General features: G+C 42.2%; 1 protein-coding gene across 3 annotated transcripts in view; it reads left to right on the top strand.

The window, feature by feature from the left end:
* Positions 1-13,118, top strand: part of COL22A1 (collagen type XXII alpha 1 chain) — a 222,545-nt gene that overhangs the window by 17,806 nt on the left and 191,621 nt on the right. For 2 of the 3 annotated variants that reach the window (XM_068672709.1, XM_068672711.1), the window contains exon 2: positions 8,623-8,781. In XM_068672709.1, coding sequence (XP_068528810.1) covers positions 8,691-8,781 — 91 coding nt within the window. In that variant the 5' untranslated portion in view covers positions 8,623-8,690. Of the gene's footprint in view, positions 1-8,414; positions 8,463-8,622; positions 8,782-13,118 lie in introns of all 3 variants that reach the window. The other variant, XM_068672708.1, reaches the window with a different exon arrangement.

Below are 13,118 nucleotides of genomic sequence, written 5' to 3'. Positions count from 1 at the left end.
CTGCTGCCATTTCTGAGACTTGTGAGAAGAATTAAAAGAAATGAAGCAGAGCGGAGGGGATAGGCTGCAATGAGAATTGAGGTGATTCAGAACCCTTCCAGTCAGTGTCAGGATTATTGACACTGACCCTTTGCTTGGAGCACAGACAGGCAGACAGAGCTGTTGTGCTGGGGTGGTAGATATTGACCTTTCTTATAAACTACTAAGAATCCTTCTACAGCTGACACGTCCCTGGTGTGAGAGTTGTGTGTGAGTTTTGTTTTTTTACTTTTGGTTTCTTACCCTTTCTGTAGAAGTGGCAGTAGTCATGAGAGCCCTTCATTGAGGAAAATGGGAGTAATTTGCACGCTTTCTCTGGCTACAGTTATTTTCTGTTTCATTTACAGCTTCCAGACCCTTATTTGCTATACTTCTTTTGACTTTTAACTTCTTCATTGGCATCCTGTTCTTACTCACAGCCCTAGAAACAGAAAAGCCAGGAAAAGGGACAGGAGTAGAGCTTTACTGCAGGTCTCCTGGCAGGATGATTCACGGGCAGCAATTTCCTCTCTGTTGCATTCAGAAACTGGGGGCAGGGAAGTATATTTTATCTCAGTCTCAGACTTAAGATCCTTGAAATTCTGCTTTTGCTTGAGTCTCATGTGCTCCCCTTACCTGCTAGTCCTGTGTTGATGGTGCTTACAATGTTGGGCAGAGATCCCAGCGGCATCACGGATCTGATTTTCAACTTGCCTTGACTCAAAGCTTGTGCTGCAATAAGGCTGTGCTCCTTAGTTCTCTCATTTCTCTTACTTTAAAGGAGCTTATTGTGACGGTGAAGGCATCTACAATGCAGACCCCTAGGGTCAGAGAAGTTGCATTTTCCCTTTTCCTCCTATCCCTAGATCCTTTCATGAGAGAGAGAAACATTTTATGTTCAAGCCAAAAAAAAGCCTGGGTGATATTTAGGCACCTACTTCCAAGACTTTCAGTCTCAAATCCTCTGTACAGCACCAGGGATGTAAAGAATGGCCTTCTCCAGAATATGTGGTGGGAGAGGGTTGCCTGCAAGCTGCCTATTTCTTTGCCCATTCAGCTGTCCTTTTATTTTCTTTCTTTTAAAAGAGAGGTGGCAATGCTTGTTCTCAGTAGAGATGAGCCTGGAGATGCTCATCTGTGTGGGTTTCAGGCAGTGGATCCCTCACAGGGGACAAGTGTTAAGTGAAAGCATCAGGGCAAGGCTGAGGATGTCACCCTCTTATCTGCACCTTCCCATGTGGTTCTGGGTATCTTCTGGTTTTATGGCCTTTGTTCAGAAATCTTTCACTTTTGTTGGTGTGGTGGTGTCCTCAGTAGAGTTCTGTGTTTCTTTACAGAGGCCAAGAACATGAAAATTAGGCAATGAAAAGGCTTTGTGATTGATCTCTTAATCAAATGTAGCCATCCTTTCTGTACACACCTTCAGAAAATTTGATGGCCATTAACATGTTGGAACAAGTGGAGGAGAGATTCACCCACATAGTGTGCGTAGGATATGTGTATTCCTGTATTTGGGAAATTATCTGTCCTCAGTAAAAATGTTGGAAAGTGGGTGGTTGATGAGTGTGTGGTACATTTCAAATGACTGTGGACCTTTTATTAACCTTTGGAATGAGAAACAATTGGTATGAGCTTATTTCTGGAACTTTTAGGGATTCTGGTAATCCCTTTTCATGCCATTATCATAATGCATTGGGCAAGAAATCCAAAGCAATGCTTCCCTGGATGGGCCTCAGTAGGACTTCTGGGAGATACATTCACCACTCTCCTCCCTGTTAGAAAAATATGTTGCCTATTTTCCAGATTTAGGCTGTTATCCCATCCCAATTCCTGGCTCCAGCTCTGTTAGCTGACTATATAAAGCCATGACATATGGGTCTTTTTACTGACATAATCCTGTACTGTACTAAAAAAAAATAATATATTAGGTTTCATTCCAGGAGCTGGAAGAACTTCCATGAGGATATAAAAAGCAGGAAATGGGCCCGGTATGAGTAGAGCATTCTCATATTGAATGGCCTCGAGGGGCTCAGTGTTAAAGTCTTCTTCCCAATCGTTAATGCGGGCTGGAACCGCTCTGTCTATGCCTGAAAGGAAACGGGGTTTGTGGAACTTGCCTCATGCAGGTTTTAGGGCTTAAGTCAATGGACTGGTGTCCTGTGACCCTAAAATAAATCAATGTTCTCCACACATATGGCAGTAAGGACAGGCAGAGCATGTGCTGGGGACGTCTTGGGATTTTCTACTCCACTGAAAGTTTCTTCCATGGTTTGGGCTGTTAACTTCTTTGGATGTCATTTTGGTTTTTGACTCACTAATATCACTCCTTATTAATCTGGATAGCCTTTACACCAGTGGCTCTAAAATTAAATGTTTGAATTGGGCTCCTCTTTCCATGAGGATGCCAGTGAATAGTGTTGTCTATAATCCTAAATTGACAGTGTGCTTTGTATTACATGCAAGTGGTGGACTTTTCAGTTCTAGGATATGTGTGTACTGCAAACCCTGCTACAGTGACAATAGGAGAGATGCTTCTGTGCTAAGTTTAAAAAAGTTGCCAAGGTAAATTTGGGAACGGTAGTGGAATTGGAGGTACCCACAGACTTCAGGATTTAGGAGATTCTATCTCAGAGACATTTTATTTTAGGTTTGTTTGGGGTTTTTGTAGCCAGATTTGATATACAAGATTACAGTTTAAATATGAAGTTACTTCCTCTGGACAAATCACTGGAAAGTTATACTTGGGGTTATTGCATCAAGGCTTTAGCCTGCAGACACTGTGTGGCTACAGCAGGCAAAAATACATCGCAAAGTGCTCGAGCAGTACATAGGGTATTTTAGAACTGCATCAATTTGGCAGGCAACCAGTAATAGCTTGTTTTAAATCGTCTGAGGGGGATGCACTCACAAAGGATCAATTGGTGGGATAGACGATCTAAGCGTGGGTTAAGGAGTCAGGAGCTGCCCAATTCCAGTTCTGACTTTCTCTCAGGTTTCCCTGCAAGAGCACGTGCAGTGCCACGGAGGTTAGAAGAACGTTTCTACGGCTGCAAAGTGGAGCATGCAGAAATTAGGAAATGCCCGTGCTGAGTTAATCCAGTCCCCCCTGGAGAATGTTGTCTGATCCTTTAAGACACTCAGTTACCCTTCTCTGTATGATATTTTTTCCCATCCAATTCCTGCCTCGTTCAGTCTCCTGGACAGACACCTGTCACTTAGCAAGCAGCTAGTTATTAATTTCCCCCTCCTGATTGTTCTGCATGCAATTTATTTGTTGCATGATCAAACTTCTTTCCAAATGCAGCAATATTAATCATTCACGGGGCCTGGCAGTTCCAGCGCCAAGTGCTTCGGAGCACCAAGAGAGTTCAGCTAAGGCAAACAAACCGATGGGTTTGGAGGCTCTGCTGCTCTTCCCTCGGCGCCCCATTTCATCTCCTGTCAAAATGACAGATCTCTTTGGCTAGCATTCACGCCAACCATCTCAGTGCAAGTGATCTGCTTTTTGGGGAGCAGTTTAGGAGCTGATTTTGAGACGTGATAATGCAAAAGATGGGAAGAAACACCAGCTCCCACAGCCTCAGTACTTACAGCAGGTGCTGGGGACCTCATGGCTGGCAGGGTTCATGAAAGTCCCCAACTAACCAGCTGTGGAGCTACTGACAGTCTCCTCCCTGGTTTCACAGATTTTCCATCGGTTGTAGTTAAACAAAGTACCTCGGGAGTAACTGTGGTGTTAGCAGAGGATTTTCTGCTCTATTATTCATTTGGGTTTTGAAATAATGCGCGCTGAAATCAATGGCCCTGTTTTCATTAACTACACTTGGCTTTAGATCAGGCCTGGAAAGATGCATATCTTCCAGAAATGCCATGGGATGATTTCTTGAAAAAGCATTGAACAAAGATATACGATGGCATGAGCTGACTGGGGGGGAGAAAGCCCCATCTCTCTTTTATATGGTGTGCTTCCTGCTCATATCAGCAATAATTTAGATAATTAAATTGCTTAGTTCAGGAGTTGGAAGAGACACGATCAACAAGCTGACTCTACTAGATGTCAGATGTATTAGTGTTCTTTTTTTTTTTTTCTTTATTTTTTTTTTGTTTGTGTGTGTGAAAAACTGTATAATCGGACACTGTCTTTTCCACCCTAGGCTAATCTCTTCTTCAGAGGAGCATACTAAAGACATTTAAAATCACATTATGAATGCCAGCATAGCTAGAACATTTATATGGTGTATGGTGATGTGCAGCAGCAGCAGACAAATGGGTGAGATTAAGAAAAACAATATCAGCACCCCTAGAATTTAACAGTGAGATGCACAGGTTGGTGTCAGGATCTAGTAAACCATATCCTCCAGTAAAAGCTCAGGTATGTTAATGAGCACACTTCAGTCCCCAGCTAGACATGCTTTTTACATTCAGACTTGAATCACTGCTCCTTGCACTGTCCCTGAAGGGTCTTTGAACTTTTGCATGCATGAGGTACGAGCAGTTTTATTAGATTGCACTGCTGAAATGATCGCCTTAGTATTGACTCCAGGTTTTTTGTTTGTGTGTTTTTGTTTTTTGAGTTAATACAGTTTTGTGACAGACTCATTTGTATAAAGGATGAAGGATCAAATAAATCGGTCTGTTTGGTGTGTGTGTGTGTGTGTGTGTGTTTTTTTTTCCCATCTCTGATTCACAAAGGTTTTTGTGTCGGTGATATGCCACAAACCAGGACAGAAGAGCAGAGTCTGGGGGCTGAAGCCGGGAATATCCAGTGCTTGTGCTTAAATCACACATCCTAGAAATGCTCTGAAGTTTTCTGCTCTGCCACATTCTTTGTATATGTCCCTTCTTTTCTCTTCATTTTTGCAGGATGCCATTTCTAAGCACACAATTTTACTTGTATTCTTTTATACAAGTTTCCCCTCCTTGTCCCCTGAATTACAATGATGTGACAGCACTATCCAAGAAGTGGGGCTAAAACAAAGTCCCTCTATTGTCCCTTCTGCATCCAGCCCAGGTAGGACAAAACCAGAGAGAGCAGGACAGAAAACCCCATTGCCTTATTTGCAAAGAGCAGGGGCTTTGTTTTCCAAATGAACCCATGTCAGGATATTCTTTTATTTTGGTTCAAACAGGGAAAAACAAACAAACAAACAAAAGCACAAGAAAATGCAGCCCGGCTATGTTGTTTTGTTCTGAATGTGTATGGGATGCTTTGGATGCAGAGCCCTAGCTGTTCTCAGCTTCCATGATGCTCAAGAAGACAAAGCAGCATCCCTTACAACACAGGAGTACAAGAGAAGCCCAACAATGAGCAAAAGAATAAAATACTTTTGAGATGAGAAGATCCAGTCAGCTCTTCAGCTCCTTTTTTTTTTTTTTTTTTTTCTCTCAGTGCTGCTTTTTATGACCGTACATTTCCCAAAGTGAATTTACTTGCCATGGATGCTCACTGACATAACTCTATACCACCCTCCGAAAAAGTTAAATGTTATGCAGAGCTTGTGTCTATCTTCTGCATATTGTTTGTTCAGCTGTGAGGCTGTATGAATAGCTTGGTATTATGCCTGTATTTTAAGCACAGAGAGCTCACTTTAACGTTTACAAGCATGCTTTTCAGCCCCGATGCCATTCCTACATCATATTTGCATGTAGCCAGAACTATTCATTTCTTTATTCCCTGGTAAACTATTAAAAATGGGACCTCAGGCACAGAGTTTGCAGTTTGGTAGCAAACTTGGACATAATAGGGTTTGTCAGGTCTTTTTGCGGTATCACTTAATACATGTAAATGTGTCACAAAGGGATCCCCTAGTGATGCTTGCAAAATGAACAGAAAAAAGAGGTATTTTTAAAGGATGTAAATTGACTTATGCCACCTGAAGGAAAAATATTCCCAAGTGATAGGCTGAAGTAAATAGTAATAACAGAAAACCACGTTGGCCAACTGTAAACAGAGACCCCTAAACATAATTTCTTATTCTTGGGTCACTCTGAAGCGTAGACTGTGCCAGACTTTCAACCCTTCCTCCTGGAATAGGATATAAACATTGATCAGATGCTGTGACCACAGACTGGGCTTCGTCTCATGGTGGTGAACTGAAGTGGGAAGAAAACTGCTGTGGAAAACCTCTCACTAGAAATGCTTTATCTCCAACCTTTCTTCTAACACCCCTGAAGACTTCATTACTGGGATGTGAGTCTTGTTGATGTGGATGGGGCACTTTCGTCTCCCTGAAACATCCATACATAAACCAGTTGCAAGTTAAGAGACTTGGTTCAATTCTCTGTGCTGTAGAAATGGATAAAATGATGTATTTTGGCCTGAATGCAAGAATAACACTGAACCACAAATGTGCATTAAAGCTACCACAGGTTATGATTCTAGAGTTTAAGCAGATGTTCTGATTTGATTTGTGTTCCCCCTCTCCCCCTATTTTTAGTCCAAATGACTGCTCTGAGATACCTTTCAGCATTCATAACACTGCAATGAACTCTTGAAGTATTTTAGCCTGGAGTGGGGATGAATGACTTTGAAACACAGCTCTCCAGTCCTTCTTTTGGGGCAGAAGTATGGGAAGCGAACCGTGCCCCCCAAGCTTTCCACATCTGCTGCCTTCCGAGCCAGCCTCAGCTCATCCCGGCACCGTTCTGCTGAGTGACACCAGCTGCTGGTCTGCTCCATTTATCCTGGCCCCGTGTGGGTTAGCAGCTGGCAAAGGCTGTTTTTAATAATGTATTTATAAAACTTCGCTGGCGTGCAAGCCCAGACACACAGAAATGATGTTTTGAGCTCCTGGTGCTGAGAGTGGAGAATGCCCCGTGGCAGATCTGGTTTCTCATCTCTCGCTGCCACCCCTAAGTGCCAGAAACCAACATTTCCTGAGAAATACACAGGAGGAAAAACCTTGGGCTCCCATAGCTATTTTAAATGGTGCTTGCCCCGATCCCTCCGCAGGCAGCTGCCTGATCGGTATTTCGGTAATGCGTTTATTTTGAAGGAAATTCTAACTACTGTAGGGCACTGTGATATTTTAATGCCCTTTTTTATATTTTACCCCGCAGTCTCTTCCAGGGAGCTCAGACCTGAGCACCTCACTGTCTCGCAGGGACACCATCTGGCAGAGGTGTAAACTACAGTACCTGCTTGTACCCTTTGGATTTCGGGATGCTGCTTGAATAAAAAAGCAGACTTTTATTTATTTATTTATTTTTGATCCTTTCTTGAATTTATATTCCACTGCTGGCAGATGCTTCCTACTTTTTATTTGCGGAGCGCAGGATGTGTTAGGTGCATTGTTTTCTCCTTGTCTGTATATGATACAGATTTTTTAAAATCAAGAGGCCTGTATTTTGTCCTTGGAATAAGAATTTACAGCTATGTCTCAATGACTACAGAAGATTTTTCATTTTTTTGCTTCCTAAGCCAGAATGATGTGCAATTTATTTCTGAGAGACATGATAGAGATTGGCCCAACATTTGACTGATCAAGACTGTATTTGAACAGATGCTGACACCACCATTCTTTTTGTCTATGATTCCCCCAAAACCCTATGGCTTTGAAAAGAAATAGCCTAGAATGCATAATCAGCCCTACAGCAATGATCTACAATATAGTTGGCTTCTGTACCCATCAACAGAAGGAAGCTGATGTGCATGTTAAAAGACAGAGGAAGCAGAAATTCCTTAAGAAAATGAACCAAGAAATGTGTGCACTAAGAAGGAAAAGATGGATTCAGGAGCTGGGAGAAACTTTTCCAAAATGATTCCCTAGGCAATAAGAGATACAGAGTGGAAACTGTTTTCCATTGCATGTATGAAACTCAGTCCATAAAATTGCAATGACTTTATGATCTTTATAGTAAAAATTAGCTTTTAAAAAGAGTAAATAAATAATTAAATATTGAAATAATATAAAAAGAGTTAGCTTAGTGTTAGAAAATGTTGCTAAACTTTAATTGCCTTGCTACAATACCTGCTGATTTCCGTGGCTTCAGACAGGGTAAATTTGAACCAGTGACGTTAAACTGAAGGTGTTCCACCTGAGCTTTTGCAATTCTTATCTAAATAGTCGAAAGACTCGTTCTGAAGCTGCTGAGTTTAATACTATAGACATCAACTGAGAGCAGCAAGCAAATGCATGAAAACAGCCACGTGTTTTTAGTGCTCAGCATTTCTGGGGCTTGGGAACGGAGAGCAGCGATGGGTGCAGTGGCAATGGGTCGTGTGTGATTTGCAGTGGGCTGTAACTCGGTTCCGCGTTTTGTTTCCCCTAACGATGAATGTGTGGGAGGGCCGGGTCAGGAATGGTTTCCACTCCAGTGCGTTGATTGTGTAGTTGGCAGTGGGCTCAATTAAAGTATAATAATCTGGTAATCTCTCTCCTTTTTTTTCTGTCCAGGCTGCTGCATGCTGAATAGAGCTAGTGAAAGGCTATAGCATTTGAAAAGTAGGTGAACTTCTTGCCTCTTTGTCTGAGTGGTTTGTGTCTGGTCAACAAAATGACAGGCGGAAGCGACAGCTCCCAAAAACGGTGCTCTCATGGCTTGCATCATTGCTTCTGTTTGTTTTTCTATGAGATAACACTTGCTCTTTATTTTCCTTGCTAGGCTACAAATTGGATTTCTTGCGAGCTTCTCACCACGGTGAAAAGACAAGCTGATGTGAGGAAGGAGATATGTCTGTTATGGGAAGACGCCGCGTACCCCATCTCCTGGTTCTTCTTACACTTGTGTTCGGTGGGGAGAGGACTGAGGCACAAAGAGCAGGTATGCAGCATCCCACTCCTGTTAAATAGCTGCTGGGGCTTTTACGTGGCTGAGATGCTATCATTGGTAGGAGGAAAACAAGAAAACAAATAATAAAAAAAAAAACAAAAACAAACAAGCAAGACATTTACTGCTGAAAAGACATAAAACAGACCTTAGGGATGGAGGTAACTCAGAGATCAAGGTTATGATTTAACTAGAGTTCCTGGCTCTGCTGTGGGTTTAGACAAGTTGGCTCAGCCATGGCTCATGGTTCCTACTGCCTAGAATGAACCCTGACATGGTTTTTGGCCTGTGCCAGTTAGCACCTTCCCTCAAATGCCACTGAAGGGCAACCTGCTGCAGGTGGGCCTGCTTGAGCAGGGAGTTGGACCAGATCACCTCCAGAGGTCACTTCCAACCTCAGCCATTCTGCGATTCTGTGAATGAGGATGGTGTGATTGAGAAGCTGTTCCTATGGGTTGTCTTCACAAGGACACATTATTTTTTAAGGGGAAATAGGAAGAGTTATCTAGAAGTGTTAGAGGTCAAGGAGAAAATACAATTGTAGACCTACTCTGCTTATTCATTATGAAAGCCCAAAGGCTTATTTATTATCTTTTAATTATTTATATATGTTTGAGGTGGAGTCTTTCTGTCTCTTTTTCTAGCAAAGATGCTATTCTGTATCCTTGGCTAATTTATAGTAAAGAAAAGGAGTTTTTAGACTTCTCTCTGTCTAAGGAATAGCTGCTTTACAGTGATGTTATGTGATCTATGTAAGGCTTTTTGTATCAAGTTTAACAGGAGTAAGTACTCAGTAACAAAATAATGTGGAATAGCATCTTTTTTTTTTTTTTTTTTGCTTGTGGATCACTCAAAGGAAGGAAATGGTGGTACCATTTATATGTTTTTTCTGTGATTACTTTAAATAATTTGGGTCTTATGGCTTGTTTGTGGACTATTTTTAATGGCAATATAGCAAAACGGTTGACTCAGTGTCTGAGCTGGTGAATACAACTCCTAGAATTATGTTTCCACAGAGCATTCCTGTAATTACAAAACTGAAAGTTCACTTTCTATGAATTATCTCCCATATTCCCTTAACATGAACTGTTTCTGCCAGTAAACAACATTATAATAGCATTCTTGGAAAACAATCAATTTTGTCCAGTAGTGGACATTACTGTGCTAAAAATGCAGATTAATATTTAGTAAAAGCTTTTCTGCAGCATTTAATCTCACTGCCATTAGGTCTGTAAGCAAAGAATCACTAACTTTAAGAAAATGATCCTGAAAAACCGTCTTTCTCTTCCCTGCAATACTGCCTGAATAGGCATTGCTTTTTAAACTTCAAAACCACCTTGTTTTAAGGCTCATTGCCCTTGAACACAGATAGGATAGATTCTTTCTGTTGTGTTTGTTTTCAAACTGCAGCCATCTCACCTGCTGAGAGTCATTAAAATGAGCAACAGGAAGGTCTGTACCTTGTGGGCTTTATAGTTAAACCTTTATATTCTTTAGTAAGTCTAATTTATTTAATATTCTTTTTTTTTTTTTTTTTTTTTCAAGCATCATAGATTAACATAGTGTTTTTTTTTTCTTCATTTTGAAAGCAGAAATTTCTTGCTTAGCCTTTACTGTTATATCCTTTATATTTTGCAAAGAGCAAGCAGAACTACACTTGGCAATCTAACCTATATACATGGATGTAATGTAATTGACATCCCATAATATAAATCCATATATTCCATCATCTTCATGCTCTCATTACCCTTGAGAGAATTGCTATATTCCTCCTTGCAACAATGTTCAGAAGGCTGCTCATGCTTCTGGTGTATCCATCCAGACCTTTCTTGCTCTGTGGTTAGAGAAAAGCATTCCCTCACTTACAAAATGCCATCACAGAACATGATCTTGTGTGGACAGGTTGTTTCCAGTGTGATCCGATGTGGACAGGTTGTTCCCAACATAAACCCAAACCCATACGTATAAGTTTTTCCCTTAGACACTGGAGGAACGGCAGCACCTGGGTGAAGTCTCTGGAATATTCCTTGCAACAGAAATTAACAAAGCAAGAGATGATGTTCATTTTCACCACCTGCAACATTCTGGGACCTTTATAGGCTTGAGAGTTGGGCCTGTGTCATCTTTGTAACGTTCAACAAGGCCAAGTGCAAGGTCCTGCATCTGAGTTGGGGCAATCCCAAGTACAGATACAGGCTGGGTGGAGAATGGATTGAAAGGAGCCCTGTCGAGAAGGACCTGTGGGTGTTGGTTGATGAGAAGCTCAATATGAGCTGGCAATATGCACTTGCAGCCCGGAAAGTCAACTGTATCCTGGGCTGCATCAAAAGCATCATGGCCAGAAGGGCAAGGGAGGTGATTGTCCCTCTCTGCTCTGCTCTTGTGAGACCCCCCCTGGAGCTCTGTGTTCAGCTCTGCGGTCCCCAGCACCAGAAGGACATGGACCTGTTAGAAAGAGTCCAGGGGAGGGCCACAAAGATGATTAAGGGGCTGGAGCACCTCTCCTGTGAGGACAGGCTGATGGAATTGGGGTTGTTCAGCCTGGAGAAGAGAAGGCTCTGAGTAGACCTTACAGCAGCCTTTCAGTGCCTAAAGGGGGGCTACAGGAAAGCTGGGGAGGGACTCTTTGTCAGAGGGTATAGGGACAGAACAAGGGGAATGGCTTTAAACTAAGAAATAATAGATTTAGACTAAACATTCAGAATAAATTCTTCATTCAGAGGGTGGTGAGGCACTGGCACAGGCTGCCCAGAGAAGCTGTGGATACCACATCCCTGGAGGTGCTCAAGGCCAGGCTTGATGGGGCTTTGGGCAACTTGGTCTGGTGGGACGTGTCCCTGTCCAGGGCAGGGGTGTTGGAAATGGATTAGCTTTGAGGTCCCTTCCAACCCAAACCGTTCTCTCATTCTGTGAGGTCTGAAAACAGCAGCTGGGGTCAGCCACTCTCCAGGCATGTCCACAGAGGTGAGGCAGGTTTGAAGTGAAGCTGGGAAATCAGTCAGTGGCTCAGGCAAGGACCAAGGGTGACAACTTTTCCTTAAAAGCAGCTTGCAGAGGAAGGAGAGGCAAATGTTTCTTGAATGCTCCTAGAAGAGCTCTTCCTGAGAAGTTCACTCAAGGCCATGGATCCCTGACAGCCAAGCCCCACAGAATAACCATGCTGTCAGGGCCCTGGCAAGGATTTCAAAACTTACACAGTGAATTTTTCAAGCATTTCCTGTTGTTGTGCTTTGGTTCACGTTAGTGAGCAGCCCTGTATTAATTTCCTATGAAACTGAGCTGCGAGATGCACTTCAGATGCACATGTAATGTATCTTAGTCACTGATGTGCATTTAATTGCTGGAACTTGGCTGGAACTAGTCTGATGTGAAAACACACAACTGTAGAGCAAGAATGACTGGAATCACATATTTTCACCACTACTCCCAGATTTTCTGACCAAAGGAAGTAGGTTGGTTGATCCAGGTCAGAGCCCAAAGGAGGTCATTGCCATAGATGTAGTGGGAATAGTTGGGGAAATCAGGGTCCTATAATGAAACAGGACAGATCTGCCCTCAGTGGGTGTGGATAGATGTGGGCTAGCTCAGAGCCTGGTAAAGCAGCAGGGTTTAAAAGCAATTGCCAGCAATTCAGAGGACACATATAACATCTCCAGTTCCATGGGGCAAAGAAAAGCCGTATAAAAGGGATGCAGTGGCACAGGCACTTGTACGGACCAGCTCTCTGTCATGCACCATGTTACATGTGCTTTTTTTTTTTTCATGTGATTGGTTGTACTTCCTGAGGTGATGTGGGAGAAGAACTACTGGAGAAATGATGGCTGATGGTTGTGACCATAGATACATTGACTTTGTAGAGCAGTTTTCAGTCTTGAAACTGTAATTTGTTAGGGACTATAGCTTATAATAGTAAATTAAATATATCTATGTATACATTTTGTCCAGCTGTGGCATTATGTTGATACGTCTTGATCACCTCTGGGTCTTTTTATGAATATACTGCTGGTTGGTTTATCTGTGTTCAGAAAGAGATAGAAAACATCTCCTGGGAGATCTATTTTCTTGGTAAGCAGCTGACAAATATATGACCAGTCTGGTTTCATAGGGCAAGAAAACTGCAATTAAAATACATTTGCCTTTTGGATTACATAGGCCTCAGATTACAAATATCATGGTTGGAGCCAAAAGGGTGTTTGTGGGGATAAGTGAACTTTTCTCACACAAAGGAACTGCCCTTTGTTGTCAAGGAAGCCATCCCAGTATTCAGTGAGTCATCCTTTAGTCAATAGTCAATGGCAGAGAGCCTCAAAATCAAAATAATCTTGTTATAA

This window comes from Anas acuta, chromosome 2 (assembly GCF_963932015.1).
Source record: "Anas acuta chromosome 2, bAnaAcu1.1, whole genome shotgun sequence".
Classification (NCBI taxonomy): domain Eukaryota; kingdom Metazoa; phylum Chordata; class Aves; order Anseriformes; family Anatidae; genus Anas; species Anas acuta.
This window is presented reverse-complemented; position numbering and strand designations above follow the sequence as displayed.